Genomic DNA, 18035 nt, shown 5'->3' with positions numbered 1-18035 from the left:
TTTGGGAGAAAGATAAGCGAGGATGACTGATTTAAAAAGAAATCCCAAAGCCTGAAAACCTCAAGCCACCATCTGGCAGATATTTTTGGGTAGAGAAGAGAAGGCAGTGATTACTTTCTACTTCAGCTACATAAACATGATTAAGGACGGATGGCATGTTGTCTCTGCAGTTGGCCCCAGGCCAGGTCCAGAGGCTATAAATAGGATGGCAGAGAGGGTAACTGGTCAGTGCACATTAAAGGAGAACCTGTTTCCATCAAGTCATTTCTCCCCTGTATTATCTGCAACAATATTTACAGTTTAGTAACCTTTCAAGGAAATTGCTTGGAAAATCCCTTGCCTCAGAAAAAAAGGAATTCTCCAGGAACACTGAGCATTGTAATTCACACACACTGGTGAAAAAGTAAGTATATTTGTGTGCAAAATGCTTTACCATTCAAGATTAGTTAGCTGCTGCTGCTATTTTTCTTTCATCCACAGTCAACTTCTTTTGTGATTAAGAGGCAAGTCTGTGCGGTGAGTCAGTTTGGGCACCATATGAATTGGGAACGAACACTACGTCATCAAGGAAACAAATAAAAAAAGTAACATTTGAAAATGGGTCTTTAATCTTGTTTTGAGTTTTCACTGACATTTTTACCAATGCAAATTGTCTTTCAAAATTTAGGACAATTGAAAAATGTTGCTCATAAAACATCTAATACTTTCCTGCTGCGGTCAAGACATGAGGACACAGATCTCCCAGCCCTTTGTATTATTCTGAACAAGAAAATATGTGACTGACTACTCAGTTTCCTTAATGCCAACAGAATAGATTATTCTAATAACACAAATAAAAGGAAAAGATGCATTTCAAAGATCCTATTAGCTTTCTTCGGATGAAATCAATACTCCTATTTTCCAAATCAAATGATATCTGCAAGGGAAATAGAATACATGACTTGCTATCAGGTAAAGGACTTGGGCAGCTTTGGCAACTTCTCTCTCTGAAACCTGCAAGGACAGAACCAACACCTGTCTGTGTTTGGAGAACAACTGGCTCAGCCCAGCCCTGGGCGCCCCCCTTCCAGAGTACTACAGCCATCACCACTCCGAGACAGCTTCTGACTTGATCACATCTGTGGCCATGATTATCTTGTTTTCTTAATGAGGGCCAATATTTTGATTTACTATTTTAGACACTTTTGAAATCACTTCCATATAATGTTTATATTTTAAACGACCTTGCCATTTAACGTTTATTCACTAAAGATTCCAGAAAATAAAATTCTACAACTCAAATCGTATCTATTTTAATTATTGTCTTTTTTCTTATTATCATCAAATGATTCTCAGGTCATAAGAAGCTGGAGGTGAACACTGAGTCACCAACCTAATTTTTTTTTTTGCGGTACGCGGGCCTCTCACTGTTGTGGCCTCTCCCGTTGTGGAGTGCAGGCTCCGGAGGCGCAGGCTCCGGATGTGCAGGCTCATTGGCCATGGCTCACGGGCCCAGCCGCTCTGCGGCATGTGGGATCCTCCCGGACCGGGGCACGAACCCGTATCCCCTGCATCGGCAGGCGGACTCTCAACCACTGTGCCACCAAGGAAGCCCCAACATAAATATTTTTGATACTTATGTGCTAGGCCCTCTCCTAGGTCCTCCACATTTATTATCTTATTTAATCCTTAAAACCGCCGAATGAGGTAGGTATTATTTCCATTTTACAGATGAAACTGAGAACAGAGAGATCTGAGGCCCCCAGCTAGTAAGGGGGGTGGGGGAAGGATTCAAAGCCAAAGGGTCTGGCTCCAGAGCCAGCATTTAGATGCTATTAGCACTTTTAATTTTTAAAAAATTTATTTATTTATTCACTTTTATTGACCTATAGTTGATTTCCAGTGCTGTGCCAACCTCTGCTGTACAGCAAAGTGACTCAGTTACACACATACCAAGAACAATAACAAAATAGCCACGGTGTCTTAGAACTAGACCGTAATTATCTGTATATATTCATTAGAGCAGCTGGCCGCATGAAACAAACCTTACCTAGGCCTAGCAATGCTTTTCACGCTCATGGAAAAAACGGTGGCCAATTTTCATTTGGGGAGGGGGTGATGGAGGAAGCAGTCAAAAACAAGTATTATAGTAATTCTACTAAAATATACTTGTTAGGAAATTTCTAGAGGTTGAAATGTTTCAAAGAAGGATTGTTTGGGAAGTTGTTAGATGACATTTAAAAAGTTTTGAGAACTTGCTTATAGTGGTAACAGTAGAAATCACCTTCAGTTTTCCTACAGAAGTCACACACGTATTAGTGGAGGTGGAAACTTTGCCATGTGTATGTTCTATAAGTGTCTTGAGAGAGGAATGGTGGCCCAGCCTCAGCTCTCATTCAGGCCCTCATATCTCTCCCCAGACTCCCCTACAGAATCTCCACTGTCCTCTACTTCAAATTCGCCTTCTGTGCTGCTGCAGACGGGATCCAACAGTGTCCATATCAGCCTGTGTCGCTGGTCTGCTTCAACCCTTTCAGCGGCCCCTCTGGTCCGAAGGTCGGGTCCCAGCTCCTGAAGCTCGGCCGTCAGGCCTGGGCACGAGGCCCAGCTCCTCGGGGGCACTCCTCGTCCCACCCTCCATGTCCAGGCAACTGGCCTGTAGCCTCCAGCCACGGTATCCTCACTGTGACGCCTTTCCCCTGTTGTCCCTTTATCTGGATGGTTCCCTGTACATCCTGACCTCGACTCTGCTGGCTTAACTCTACTCATTCTTAAAGGTTCCACTTGGGCAGCACCACCCTTCCAGGAACCCTTCCCTACGTTCTGGCTCCCCTCTTTCCTTGCCTTTCCTTCACCTGCCAGGCTGGGTTAGATGTCCTCTTCCAGGACCCTGCTGCACACATATCCCATGGGGGCTACACTGTACTGGCTCCATCTGTCTGTTTTTCTCGCCAGCCTTCAGCTTCTCATGGGGAAGGGCTACGTCATATTCATCCTTGGATCCCCAGAGCGGACTGCTGTCTCCCTTGCTTTTTTCCTCCCCCACCTTTACCAAACTCTAAACAACCGTGTCCCATTCCATGATCATTGCTGATCTGGCTGCAAGAAGTGTGCACAAGTAGGAGACATCCTACCTTCCAGTTTCCAGCAGAGAGGTTCTGGAGAGATCCAGCAGAGCCTTCCAAGGTGGCTGGGTTGGAACTTTCTGCTAGAAGAGTCAGATATGGTTTTACCACTGACGGATGCCACAGCATCTCAACCCCTTTGGGGGACTTCGACAGTCCTGGGATAGGACCAACTCCATCCCACTGAAAGACAAAGAGCACGCATTAGTGGAAGCAAATATGTGAACACAGTATCCAACACCTGAAAACGTTCCTTTCTGCTAGACTCAGCTAGAGTTAAGCAGAAAAACTGCATCATGAGAAAAAAATTTTTTCTTGCCAAATATGTGATTTCTCACTCCCAGAGGAAACGAAACTTTAGAGTTTCATGTCAAGTAAAATGCTAACTTGATCCTCTTGTGGTGTTCTCTTTTTCTTCTTCTTCTTCTTCCCCCAGCAGCTTGGCTCCAAGTCTTTGCTGGGAGACTCTTTTCCGAGTAGGTCATCCAATTCGTTCAGCCCCAGCGGCCGGGCCTGGGGCACCTCCACCTCCAGCCGATACGACAGGTTCCTCAGTGTGCACACGCAGTTCTCCACGGTCTGAAACCCAACACAGTGTAGGATTAAAGCCACCATGGCACATTAGTGCAAAGGTTTCTGTACTGAGCACCAGTGATAGTAAAGAAATGTAGAACATGAAAGAACTGCTTTTCACTTTATGGGAACTGCAACAGTCTAAGGTCAGAACGGTGATTCCAGACTGTTGGCGGGACACCCAGTGACAGAGTGCAGAGCCATCCGCAGTGCAGCTGACGATCTGACTGCCTGCTGAGTGAACTGTGCGAGGCTCTGGAAAAGAAAATGCCCAGGGTTCTGCTTCAGGGCTGCTGCGGTGGCAGAGATGCGCCCAAGTTACCAGAGCCCCTCCCCACTTCTCACCACTGGGAATCCTCATCGTGACAGCGGATGCGACCAGCCTCCACCCCGGGCACAGCCCCTCCCCGCAAGCGCCACCTTTGTCGTCTGCTTCCATCTCCCACCTCCCCCCCTCCCTCTGTGGAAAGTTCCACGATCTGATCTCTTTCTCTGCTGACGTTTTGCCTTCTGCACGTGGTCTTTTTGTTCCTCCAAGTCTGTATCACGCCTCTAATTGGGAGACCAACTCACTTCAACTAAGTGTGTCTAAAACCAAGTTCAGTTTTGCCTAGCGAGCTCCCCTTCTAACTTGCTTATTCCTCTCAATTTCATCCGCAGATCTTTTGGTTCAATTGAAGCTCAAATAAAAACTTGGCTGTCACTTTGAATTTCTCCTCTAGCTCCCTCCCAATCCTATCACTCATTCTTCTTTTCCCTCTTAGACTGCTGTTTACGACCCCAGGCCTGTTTGTGGCCCCTCTTCGTCCAGCCCGTTCTGAACAACAAGTGCCCGGCTTGCCTTGGGACTCCTGACGCTTTTAGTCCCTCCTTCCTGTTTCTCCCCACCTTCCCCGGCCCCTGATGCTGAGGCAGACCTGGATGGCATCCCAGCTGAAAAATGATGAGCAGAATTCCTTGTGAGAGGGCCGGGATGGAGGAAATAGGAGGGGAGGATAAGGGGGACGTGCAGGCAACAGAGGGAGTGGGTGAAAGACTGCAACCCGGATGTAGAAAGGGGCATCCAGAGTTGGCACCGAGGCCAGAAGAGCAGAGAGGTTGGGTGGATTCCAGTGCCTGGACCGGGAAGTTTTATTCAGTAGATACTTAGATCCAGATGGATTTGACTGTAGCAGCAGGGGATACAGAACTGGAGGAAAGAGCAGCGGGGCAATCACCTTGACGATGAGCCCAGGAGAAACCACAGAGAAGGTCTGGACCCCGGTAGATCCTTCGCCATGTGGAGTCACTCAGTTTTCATGGTTCTAAGGCTATTTTCTTAAGTTCTCATGTCCCTGTTAACTTGTAATTTTTAGAGACAGTCTCTCTTTATTTATTTATTTGCTTTGAGACCGTCTCCCTTTAATCTGGAGCGTAGCCTAACAAGGAGGAGAGGGTCAAGAATTCCAGAAAGAGTCAATGGCATGCAGACAGTGGCGGTCGGCAGCTGCTGTCCTCTGCCACCGCGGCGTTCACGGCCAGGCGGGCACTGACCTTGCTGTCGTAGTCGGATGTGTTCACACACGTATGGATCACGTACAACAGAGAGTCCACCAGCCCCTCACAGGATCGCATCTGCTTCCGCGCTTCCTCCCCCGCAGAGCTGAGATTCCTAAACAGGCAGAGGCACGGGGGAGCTCATTAGCTGCGGAGCCTTACCTTAACGATCTGAGAACAGGTGACACAGCAGCACGTAGATCTGGTCTGAAGAGGTATTTGGAGCCTGCTTTTTAATCTCGAGGGGGCTCACAGTAATAGCCAGCCCCCCATTAGCCACTCAAATAGAAGGGAGCAGGGTCACTTGAATTTTGTATCTCTCTTGTGACAGGCCACCTTCTAACCTCCTAAAATAATTATTTTGGGGCTTATCTTCAGTTTCCTCATACGTAAGAAAGGGGGAATAATAGTAACTACCTCGTAAGGTTGCTGTAAGGAAGAGATGAGCTGCTACGTAGGAAACAATTAGGAAGCACCCACCATGTCAAAGGATGTTTGCTAGCCATGCATGGTTGCTGTTTTCAGACATCCTTTACCTCCCGTGTTAGGTCATCAGGTCTTTGCAGTCCCTGCACCTATTAAAATGTTTTGCATGTCGTAGGTGGTCATAAATGCTTCTTGAACGAACAGAGGAAACATATTTCTTGTATAAACATTTCAAGTTAAATAGGAACACTTGCTCATGCCACAAATGTTCTCATCTTTTTAATTATTAGAAAACCTGAAAATTGTTTTAGGTCTCATCCATATGGAAATTTGTGCTATCAATTCAACTTCGTGAATTGATACCAAATTATAAGGCTCTATTTTATGTGCCATTAACAAGGGTTCTAGGCTAACTCTGAGTTTTTGCAAAACTTAGACTAGGTAAGGGGGATCGGGAATGACTTTTCTTTTCACCTTTGTTTTTCTGAGGCCAGAGATACTATCATCCATGATCCCTCTACTGTTTATTTGTTTGTTACTAAAAAATATTTAATAGCCAAAGTAACAAAGGCACTGATTAATCATATGAAGGTGTCAACAAAGTAGAAGAGATGTGAGACTTTAACAATCAGTTTGAAGTACAAAGTCTGAATCAGCTGAATATCAACCATGGGAATAAACAAAAAAATAAGCTGCATATCTGTCCCATACAAAGAGAAAACACTTATCTTCAATTCCATATTAAATATTATCAAACCTATATCAATCCTGACCAGCTACTAGAACATAAAAGAATCTTCAATCAATATTACTCAAAATATATTCCCTAACTAAAATTAAATATTAGAAATCATATAAATTCATCTGCCCCACTTATTTGAGATATTAGAATACATACTTTTCTTTAATTTGTGATTATATTAGTTATATATTGCTGTACAACAAATTACCCCAATATTTAACAGCTCAAAAAATAAATACTTGTTCTATTATGGTTTCTCTGGGCCCAGCATTCAGGTGCTTCTTAGCTGGGTGCCTCTGGGTTGGAGTCTCCCATAAGGCTACAATCAAGCTATTATCTGGGGTTATAGTTATCTGAAGGCTCAACTTAGGAAGGATCTACTTCCACGTTCACACCAGTGGTTGTTCCCAGTCCTCAGAGAATCCACTTTCAAGTCCATTCACGTGAGTATGGCAATTCTCAGCTTCTCACTGTTTGCCAGATATCAGTTCCTGCCATGGGGGTTTCTACTTGGGGAAGCTCACAACATGGCAGCTAGCTTTCGCTCAGAATGAGGCAACAAGAGAAACAGAGAGCAAGACACAGGCCAGTCTCTTGGTAACATAATCTCAGAAGTGGTATCTATAACTTCAGAATGACTATTTATTTGAAGGATTTCACTCAATGAAAGGGGAATACTCATGGACATAACACTAGCAGGCACGAGTTTTTGCGTCCATCTTAGAGGCTTCCTGCTACAATGGTTTAAGAGAAAATAAAAGCAGAAAATATAAATTATTTATGACTGAATGACAACAGAGCATTACCTATCTAAAGTCCTTCTACTGTTCGTATCCAGGGTTACCTCTCAGCAGCTCTCAGCAGCTCACCTTTTCTGTTCCTCTAACGGGGATCCGGTAACCCTCTGGTTTTCCTCTCATCTTGCTGTCTTCCCTTCTCAGCCTCTTCTGCCTGTGGGTCCCTCTGGAGTGCCCAGGGCTACTTTGGTCGCTTCTATCTTTATTTTTGTGCTCTCCTGGGTGGCCTCCTTCCCGCTCCTTGGATTTAATACAACCTATGGACCCATGACTCACCGGTTTTTATCTTTAGCCCAACCCCTCTCTAGAACTCCAGACTCCTTTATCCAGACATTACATTTATCCACATGGATAGCTAATTAGACATCTCAAAGTGGACCAGACAAAACCCTCAGCTGCCCCTCTCTCCACCCTTCCTCCGCCCCTCTGCTTGACCTCATCAACAGCACTTCCGTGCTCCAGCTGATGCAGCCAAAGATCTAGGCGCTGTCCTTACTTCCTCCCTTTTCCTCGCCCCTCATATTCAGGCCACGAGCAAACCTTGTCAGCCTCTCCCTCCACAACATTATGTACTCCGCTCTGCCGACCTCTCTCCGGTGCCTGGCCTTTGTCACCCTCATCACCTGCCTTCCTGCCCCCACTGTTGCCCCCAACACAGCCAGAAACCATCCCTACTCTTGCGAGTAGACCCTCTCTGATGGTTCCCCATGACACCTGGCACGTAGTGTACTCCTTGCTCTGGTCTAAAAAATCCGAGGTAACTGGTTTCACTCTGCACCTTGCCCATTAAGCTCCAGCCTCAAGCCCCTTCCTGCCCCAGAGCCTTTACACTCCCCGTTCCCTTTGTCTCGAGTGCGTCCTCCTCCCCTCCCCCACCCCCGCCCTCACATGAGCAGCTCCTTGTGGGATTTCCGAGTAGGCTTAAACTTCACCTCCTATGACAGACTGCCTGACCATCAAAGTGACCACCTAGTAACTCTTACATCACCCTATTTTTTAAATGGCATCTGTTATTTTTCTTGTTTATTTATTTACCTGTCTTCATCAGTTGAACTTGGTTCTATCCGAGCCGCGACCTACTCTGTTTTGTCCATCACTGAATTTACACAGAAGGCACTCACCAACTGTTAATAGCCCTGAACCACTGGGGCAGCCTGAGCATGCATCCTGTCCCTGGGCCTCCCCTGAGCCAGGTACAGGGAGATGAGATGCTGCCCCACAGATCAGCAGTAGAGGCCATGTGACCCGTTCTGTGATGCAGGAATCTGAGTCAGGCAACTGGCCTGTCTTCTAGGAGCCCGACTCTTGTCACCCCCTCCCCTGCCCCAGTTACCCATCACAATAGCGGAAGGCTTCAGAGCAGAAGCCCAGGCGCCCCCCCTCCACCTCTCTCGAGCTCTGGTGTAGAGATGCTCAGACATCTTAGCTTAAACGGTAAATAGTGCTCACTGTGTGTTAGTCACTACACGAGGCATTTTATACAAGCTGAGTCTTCATGACTCTGAGATGTTATTGTTATTACTACCCCTATTGTAAAGATGAGGAAACTGAGGCTCAGAATGGGACAGGAAGTCAGTCTGTCTGAAGCCAGAGCCCACTCTTGTTGTCACCAGGCCACTCTGCCCCAAGGTTTCTGTTTCAAGTTCCCAGTAAGCCTGGGAAACTGGGTGGAAATTGAGCTGATGAGAGTTAATGGCAAATAATGAGCAATACCGTGGACAGTTAAAGGAGGCTTTATGGATTTTAAATGCTAAAGATAATGACTGAAAAGAGTATTTGGGCTCATTTTCATTTATTTATAAAACTCTTAAACCCGATGATTGCTTAAACCACATCTTTTTGCACCCTTTTTTTTTTTTTTTTTTTTGCGGTATGCGGGCCTCTCACTGCTGTGTCCTCTCCTGTTGCGGAGCGCAGGCTCAGTTGCCATGGCTCACGGGCCCAGCCGCCGCACGGCACGCGGGATCCTCCCGGACCAGGGCACGAACCCGCGTCCCCTGCATTGGCAGGCGGACCCTCAACCACTGCGCCACCAGGGAAGCCCCTGCACCCTTTTAAAAGTAAAAAAGTTTTAACCATTACATTTAAAAAGACTGAAGTCTAATTAACAGACATATTAGTTTCAGGTGTACAAAACAATAATTTTGACATTTGTATACACTGTGAAATGATCACCCCAATAAGTCTAGTTACCGTCTGTCACCATACAAAGTTACCAAGTGTTTTTTTCTTGTGATGAGAACTTTTTTTTTTTTTTTTTTTTTTTTGCGGTACGCGGGTCTCTCACTGTTGTGGCCTCTCCCGTTGCAGAGCACAGGTTCCGGGCGTGCAGGGCCAGTGGCCATGGCCCACGGGCCCAGCAGCTCCGCGGCATGTGGGATCTTCCTGGACCGGGGCACGAACCCATGTCCCCTGAATTGGCAGGCGGACTCTGCACCACCAGGGAAGCCCGAGAACTTTTAAGATTTACTTTCTTAGCCTCTTTCAACTTTACAGCACAATATTAGTGACTACAGTCACCTTGCTGCACATTACATCCCCATGACTAAGTTACTTTATAACTTGAAGTTTGCACTTCCACATTTTGAATTTAAACAAACACCGGGCTGCCAACACGTTAGCAATCAGAATGTGACAACCAGAAAAATGCTGCTCAAGTGGAAAACATTGGAATTTTGACAGTAATGTCAGACTGAAAGGGCTTTTTTGACTGATCTATAGAAGAGTCATTTATAAGATAATGTCTCTCAAGTCACTGCTCTGTGCTCACAATGTTTTCCTCATAGGATAACAAAGCCCAGTGGTCTAAATTTTAAAAAAAACTTGGAAACTTAGAGAGATATTAATAAAAATGAAATATTAAATCATCCTGAAATCAACTTAGCTATGACACATATTATTTAATCACAGACTTAATCGTAAAGAAGAAACAAAAATTTACCTCAGGCAACCTGTTGTATTACGCAGAACGAGTGAAGTCTGAAATTTAATTTTATGATCGTCATCAAAAGAAGAGTTATTCCATCCAGAATGTGGAACGATCACAGTGTTTGTCAGGGTTGAGAGAGCATCGCGGATGATTGTCATCTTTACGGCATCACATGAGGATAAATTCCAAAGAACTCCTAAAGAATGAGATTTTAAATATCAAATCAATTAGAAAACCTGCAGTTTTAGTAATAAAATAAACATATTAGCTTTAATTGATGGGAATTCAGTGTGTTCCAAACCTAATCTATGGCCTGAATTTACAACCAGGCTGGGGATGGACCTCTAATAAATGTTGACTGAACATATGTAAGCTTCTGGCAGTATATTACCAAGTCATCCTTATCTTAAGTCTTGGAGCCTATGTATCTATCAGGCAAGATGACTATGGTTTTGCAAAGCAAATTAGAGTTACTCTGTGAGGGGGAGGGGCACAATCCAATCAAGGGTCATAAATATGATGCATCTGTGATGGTTGTAAAAATGTGGTTCATTGGGCTTCCCTGGTGGCGCAGTGGTTGAGAGTCCGCCTGCCGATGCAGGGGTCGCGGGTTCGTGCCCCGGTCCGGGAAGATCCCACATGCTGCAGAGCGGCTAGGCCCGTGAGCCATGGCCGCTGAGCCTGCTCGCGTACCGGAAAAAAAAAAAAAAAAAAAAAAAAAAAAAAAAAAAATGTGGTTCATTGTGTGCGACAAACCATTTTTAAAATTTAGTACTTGAAAAGAACTTCTCTTTCTCAAAAGAAGGACACTTTCTCTTCATCGCACTTCCTTTTCTTACTTTTGCTACCGGGAAGCTCATGCTTAAATATTATGCTTGCAGTAACTTGCACAAAGGGTGGTTACATTTGTCTTATCTCCCTTATTTAGATAAGGTTTAAACATTTCTATTTCCATGTTAAGAGTTTTATCAGCATGTGCAAGTTACTACCATTCCTTTTTGGATACAGGCGAGACTAACAATAAATTAAAAGCTCCCAATATTGTAATTCGTATCAATGTTGCTAGGACACCAGACCTTAAATGTAGCTTATTAGAGTGTTATTTGAATTATAAGCATATTAGAGGGTCCTCGTTTCTGTGTCAAGCATAAGAGGGTTAAATTATTGTTATAAAGCACATATTTCCTAATAGTTACTCTTTTAGAAATTAGAGCAAATTCAGGATTATACCTACTCTAATGTCATTTTCACATTGATGCATTTTCCTAAGGAAGAGGGGATGGGGTGGAGGAGAGACGGTACAGCTGGATCTTCAGAGCCCTACACTCCTGATGTATCCTTGGCATGTTGCATCAGTCAGTATAGTGATTTTAGAACTATCAACACACAAAAACGCTCGAGGCCTGTGGAGGGGAAGGAGTTGGCAAAACCCGCCCGTGTCCATGGAAGCATGTGAGGCTTGTGACTGATCTAGAGTGCTGGGCCAGAGACAAGACTGAAAACTGCTGCTCTGGCTCTGGTGACCAAGGAGCTAGCCTGTAAACTGCCCGCACAGCCTTCTCGGGGCCTAAATTCGCAGGGCCCCTTACGAAGGAGGGAGGTGGGAGAGAGCTGACAGGAGCTTTTCTTTCTTTATGGAGGGAGGAGGGGTTCAAGCAAAGGGCTAGAACTGAAGAGACTAAAACAATACTCTGTGAACCGAGAGGACCATCCATTCCCCGCACATCTGCCCTGACCCACTCACACCGTGGAGGGATGGTCGATGACAGAGGCAGATGCTTGGGCTCTGTGCTGGGCCTGGGTCCCGACTCCTCTTTTAGTTGGCTTTGACTTCTGGGCCTTGCTGATTGGGTTTCCCTTGTTCCCCCAAGCCTTTCATCCTTTCTCTGCTCCTACCCTTTGGGGTGGGACAGCCCACCATAAGCACAGCTTTTCAGGACCTCAGCCTCAGTGGTGACCCATCTAGTCAGGCTCGGACTCGAGGGAGATTTGGACAGTTTAGCATCGGGAAAAGGAAGGACCCTGCTTTGCCTCTGAAGGCTTGTCCTGTCCACCACGACAGACCTTCGTTTCCAAAACTATCCTGTGGCTGATGGTCCTGGTGAGAGGGCAGCGCACACTGCAGGTGCTTATGAAGTGAACTGAAACTCCACAAGCTGAGCTACTTGTCTGTGGATTCTGATAAAACTGGCTGCATCTATGTGAGTGGGTTTAAACCGGGCTCCCTGGACTCTGGGGGTTCTGCTGGGCTCTTAGGGGCAGTCACGTGGGAGGTGGGTGAGAACTGGCGGCAGGGCTCCAGATCCCATCCCAGTTTACCGGGAGCAGCTCCATCTTTATCTGTTCTCAATACTGGGCTTCACTGTATGTTTCTGTTTGAAAAAAGGGTTTTGTGTCTAAAAGACATTTGAAAAGCACTGTATTAGGGGAAAAGTATCCGAGGACGGATGACCACAGAAGAGACCTTGGGCGCTAAGGATGAAAAACGAGTCTCTGGAGGTTGGTTCTGACCCAAATGATAGGTGAGGGGAGAGAAGACAGAAGGAGAGTGGGTTGAGGTACAGAAGCATGGATGATAACAGCCGCCGCGAACAGGGCTTTAACATTTTCCGCCAACGAGGCCAACCTCACCCCACCCAGCGCTCTGAAGGGGCCTGCCTGGGGCCTGAGTCAGCCAGAGGGGCAGCACATGGCCCAGGGGCCAGTGGTGGGGAAGGGTCACTTCCTAACCTCTCTTGATGACAATTTTATAACATGCGATTCTGAAGGCCACTGGAGCAGTTTTTCTCTCTGTGAAAGCCTTTCAAAGTCCTCACTGCACGAAATTCTACACATGGGGGAGAGCTGCATTTTCCAATAAGCTATGTTCTACTTCACAGAATAAATGCATTCCAGTAATGTTAATTTAAGGCAAGGTTTATGGAAAGTGAAGTCTATTATACTGTAGGTTATAGGTATAAAATTAGATACATCTCTACGGAAAATTAAACAGTGCTGAGTCACACACTTCAGGTGAAAACACGACTAAGAAGAGGGGTGGTTCTTACTTAGCACGTTGGATCTTGGAGCTGATGCCAAGTTCTCCGACTGCTGGCAGAAAAGCTTGTTTTTCATGGTTCCTGCCTCCACTCCTGGCTACTTCTAAGATCTACTCTGGCAAGAGGAGAGTTCCCAGGTTTGTGGATTTGCCTGACTTTCTGTGCTGGAACAAAGATTTTTGTCTGGCTCTTTCTTTTCCTTGTCAGGCATTTAGAATAACCAGTGGAGTTATATGTCATTCTACAGTTTACTATTAGCCATTACATCTACAGGGGATTGGAGAGCAGAAACATTCGTAAATCAACATACACAATAGTAACTTGGCCATTTACTATGGTTTTACTCTGTGCCAGGCACTGTGTGCTTTACACATAATACCTTAAAGAGTCAAGATGCACAAAATGAATTCACTTCCCATTTAATTATTTGGTAGGCTTGAAATTCTACATGTTGACTTTTTACAGGATGATGAGCATTTCTTTTTCTAAATTTAATATTAAATTTCATTAGGCAAGTATAATGAGTTAGAAACACTCCATTATCCTTTCTTTTATATGTTTGGTTACACATATGCAGGGGACATAACAGGTGCTCAAAAATATATGTTGATGGATCCAATTTAATAGCCTGTATTTGCTTTTAGATTTCCCTTTTATTTTTTGCCTGTCAGATTTAGCACCTAAATATGTATTCCCTCCCTTTCACACCTTTTCTTAAAACTGAGTGTCCTGAGAGTGTCCCTTGAGGTCTGTAACTACATGGAGAGGGTCAGAACAGTGGTCTGGATCTTTAAGGGAATTTGCCAGCATAGTTTTGCCTGCTTTTCTCACGAAGACCAAAACGGATGGTTGCTGAAACTACCACCCTAGCTATGGGGCTAGGAGAATTACACTGCTGCTCTATCTCCCAAAACCAGAAGTTAAATTACACCAAAATGCCTGAATCTCCATCTCTCAGACTGCAGAAAGAAAGGACCAGTGTTGCCCAATTATAAAATGTTAAATTATTTAAAAATACATACTCCTTCAGTAGGCTTGTAGGCCAGCTGACTAGGTTATCTTTCGGTCAACTCAGATGACTCATAAAATCAGTCTGCTACAGAAATTAAAACTACCTCTCCTGCAACTTCAAAAAATGTTCAAAATTATTCTTGATCAGAAGAAATGAAAGATTCTATTTTTGCTAAGTCTGTGGCATCCACACAAAGGCAGCTTTCTGATCCCGCATTAAGAGTTACATTATCCCTCTAATCCTGTACTTTGCTATGTAACACAAAAAACTACATTTGGTATGGATTTAACTCACCATTTTGAACACCAAAGCAAGTTCCAAGACATTGGTTTTTCCTCCCCACTTTCTTTTTCAAAAATAAAGGTTACGGAAAGCCAAAACAACCAGTTCTGATCAACCAACACTGGATGAAGAAGGTTCACTTAAACTTAAAAGCCTTAGCTACGGAATGATTAATTTGGCTTTTCTACTTAAAGTAAAAAGCACCATTCTTAAGACCAACTAATAATACCTGTGTGCACCTGCCTCACTAAAGCAGTAATAAAACAACGTTCTCTCCACTTACTCTGTCTAGGGCTTCATTTAATGGGTCAGGGAGAATGTTCCTAGAACAGTAAGTAACGAATGGAAAATACACCAGCTCCCATTATGTAGTGAGACTGATGAGAAAAACAGAAATATTAGCATTCTCCATCAATATGATAAACCTCCCCAGCTCTGACGTCCTAGTGCAAAATTATTTTCAAAAATATTTAGCAGCACACTCCACTGTCTCTTGGTTCCTTAAAAGAAAGTTAAAAATAAACTATAGTTCAGTTGAGGAAACTTGAGGTTTTCATTTAAAGCAATTAGCTATTTGTTGTGAGAACTAAGAATATATATAAACAAACTCATTTTGAAAATATTAGGGAATTTCCTGCATACTACTGTAGAAAACGCTGCTTATTCTCTACCACAGGAAAAAGTACACATAATTATGAGTAACCAGTAACCACAATGAGAAACTGCCATAGAGATGAAAGTTCATTTTGCCCACAAAGAATGAATAAAGTAATTAAAATACCATTCACATAAATCCTAGGCCACAGAATTTTGAAAGAGTGCACGTTTAAAACTAGCATTATAGCTATTCTTAAGCCAAATGATAATTTCATAGTTAAATTAGAAACTGATTTTACTTGATTAATTAAAATAATAGCACCATTTGAAAAATGCATTTCTTAAAGGACATTAGAAAACCAACCAAACAACATTTTGAAAATGCTATTTCTCTGGTAGCATAAATACATAACAGCCTATGCAACTGTTTTTCTTTCTTTTTCTGATATGAAAGAAATCTAAACCCATTAATTTTTTTTTTTTTTTTTTGGCAGTACGCGGGCCTCTCATTGTTGTGGCCTCTCTGTCGTGGAGCACAGGCTCCGGACGCGCAGGCTCAGTGGCCATGGCTCACGGGCCCAGCTGCTCCGCGGCATGTGGGATCTTCCCGGACTGGGGCACGAACCCGCGACCCCTGCATCGGCAGGCGGACTCTCAACCACTGCGCCACCAGGGAAGCCCTAAACCCATTAATTTTTATACAGTATTCAATTTTTGCTGCTTCTTAATTATCAGAAAACAACCAACGCCTCCTCCCAAAACTGCACAACACAAGGGTTCATGGGCATTGCAAAAGAGAAAAATAAAACAGCCAAAAAAGTGCTACTGCACTTCAAATATCACCACTGGATATGCCCCTGCATTTTCTTTCATGGGTTGGCTTCATGCTCAGTGTCTGTTCCTGACATTCTTGTTTCAGACATGCTCTTTCATGAGATGTCCACGAGGCACCCAAGCCTTAGGGGTGCGAAGAGTATTAAACTAGAGAAGAGACAGCGAGGTCTTGGCCGCATCATTCCCTGCACAGAGCAAGCATCATGATAAGTCACTATCATGCTTCAGCTCTCTGGGGGTCAGAACTGCCTGGTATACATGTTCATCCCCTCCTGGCTATTCTGCATCCATGGGCTGCTTGGAACAGGCTGGTGTCGTGTATACCCACCCTGCAAGCATTCAAGCATTCTTGTAGAAATATTAGACTAAAAGTGAAAATATAAAACATCAAGGCTGCAGATTGCATATAAGCGTCCAAGCATGTGTGCTTCTCGTAAACCCATAGTCTGTGGATAACAAGGCAGGAATATAGGCCTTGAACCCAGGGCCCCTGTCTGCTCCTAGCACGTGCCTCCATCGTGATTCCCGAGATGGTCTCTGGCTGAAACACCCAGGATCTAGCAAAATCACGTCTCCATTTCTACTCTCTGCAGCTGCCCCAAAGCTCTTCCCTAACCCCAGTAGGGTTTTTATAAACCTCTGCAACTTTCAGTTGGACAGAGTAATGACAAGATGCTATGACTACTCTATCCTGTCACAACACGGTCACCTGCATCCCTGCCCCCTTCCGGCATTAAAGCTCTGTACCTCATACCTTTTATTTATTTATTTTTTTAACATCTTTATTTGAGTATAACTGTTTTACAATAGTGTGTTAGTTTCTCCTTTACAACAAAGTGAATCAGTTATACATATACATATGTTCCCATAACTCTTCCCTCTTGTGTCACCCTCCCTCCCACCCTCCCTATCCCACCCCTCTAGGTGGTGAAAAAGCACAGAGGTGAACTCCCTGTGCTATGCTGCAGCTTCCCACTAGCTATCTAATTTACATTTGGTAGTGTGTATATGTCCCTGCCACTCTCTCACATCGTCACAGCTTACCCTTCCCCCTCCCCATATCCTCAAGTCCATGCTCTAGTAGGTCTGTGTTTTATTCCCATCCTACCACTAATCTCTTCATGACATTTTTTTTTTTTTTTTAGATTCCATATATATGTGTTAGCATACGGTATTTGTTTTTATCCTTCTGACTTACTTCACTCTGTATGACAGATTCCAGGTCTATCCACCTCATTACAAATAACTCAGTTTCATTTCTTTTTATGGCTGAGGAATATTCCATTGTATATATGTGCCACATCTTCCTTATCCATTCATCTGTTGATGGACACTTAGGTTGCTTCCATGTCCTGGCTATCGTAAATAGAGCTGCAATAAACATTTTGGTACATGACTCTTTTTGAATTATGGTTTTCTCAGGGTATATGCCCAGTAGTGGGATTGCTGGGTCATATGGTAGTTCTATTTGTAGTTTTTTAAGGAACCTCCATCCTGTTCTCCATAGTGGCTGTATCATTTTACATTCCCACCAACAGTGCAAGAGTGTTCCCTTTTCTCCACACCCTCTCCAGCATTTATTGTTTCTAGAGTTTTTGATGATGGCCAATCTGGCCGGTGTGAGATGATATCTCATTGTAGTTTTGATTTGCATTTCTCTCATGATTAATGATGTTGAGCATTCTTTCATGTGTTTGTTGGCTATCTGTATATCTTCTTTGGAGAAATGTCTATTTAGGTCTTCTGCCCATTTTTGGATTGGGTTGTTTGTTTTTTTGTTATTGAGCTGCATGAGTTGCTTATAAATTTTGGATATTAGTCTTTTGTCAGTTGCTTCATTTGCAAATATTTTCTCCCATCTGAGGGTTGTCTTTTGGTCTTGTTTATGGTATCCTTTGCTGTGCAAAAGCTTTTAAGTTTCATTAGATCCCATTTGTTTATTTTTATTTTTATTTCCATTTCTCTAGGAGATGGGTCAAAAAGGATCTTGCTGTGATTGATGTCATAGAGTGTTCTGCCTATGTTTTCCTCTAAGAGTTTGATAGTGTCTGGCCTTACATTTAGGTCTTTAACCCATTTTGAGTTTATTTTTGTGTATGGTGTTAGGGAGTGTTCTAATTTCATACTTCTACAGGTAGGCATAGAGGGAACTTTCCTCAATATAA

General features: G+C 44.0%; 1 protein-coding gene across 28 annotated transcripts in view; it reads right to left on the bottom strand.

Moving 5' to 3' along the window:
* The window catches only part of PKP4 (plakophilin 4), a 269659-nt gene that overhangs the window by 13857 nt on the left and 237767 nt on the right, over positions 1–18035 (bottom strand). For all 28 annotated transcript variants that reach the window (XM_067026069.1, XM_067026071.1, XM_067026072.1 and 25 more), the window contains 4 exons: positions 10120–10303; positions 5211–5328; positions 3492–3683; positions 3114–3287 (listed from right to left, as the gene is read on the bottom strand). In XM_067026069.1, the coding sequence (XP_066882170.1) occupies positions 3114–3287; positions 3492–3683; positions 5211–5328; positions 10120–10303 (668 nt within the window). The remainder of the gene's footprint in view (positions 1–3113; positions 3288–3491; positions 3684–5210; positions 5329–10119; positions 10304–18035) is intronic.

The sequence above is a fragment of the Kogia breviceps genome, chromosome 2 (assembly GCF_026419965.1).
Source record: "Kogia breviceps isolate mKogBre1 chromosome 2, mKogBre1 haplotype 1, whole genome shotgun sequence".
Lineage (NCBI taxonomy): Eukaryota > Metazoa > Chordata > Mammalia > Artiodactyla > Physeteridae > Kogia > Kogia breviceps.
The sequence above is the reverse complement of the archived record's forward strand: the minus strand, read 5'-3'. Positions and strand labels throughout refer to the sequence as shown.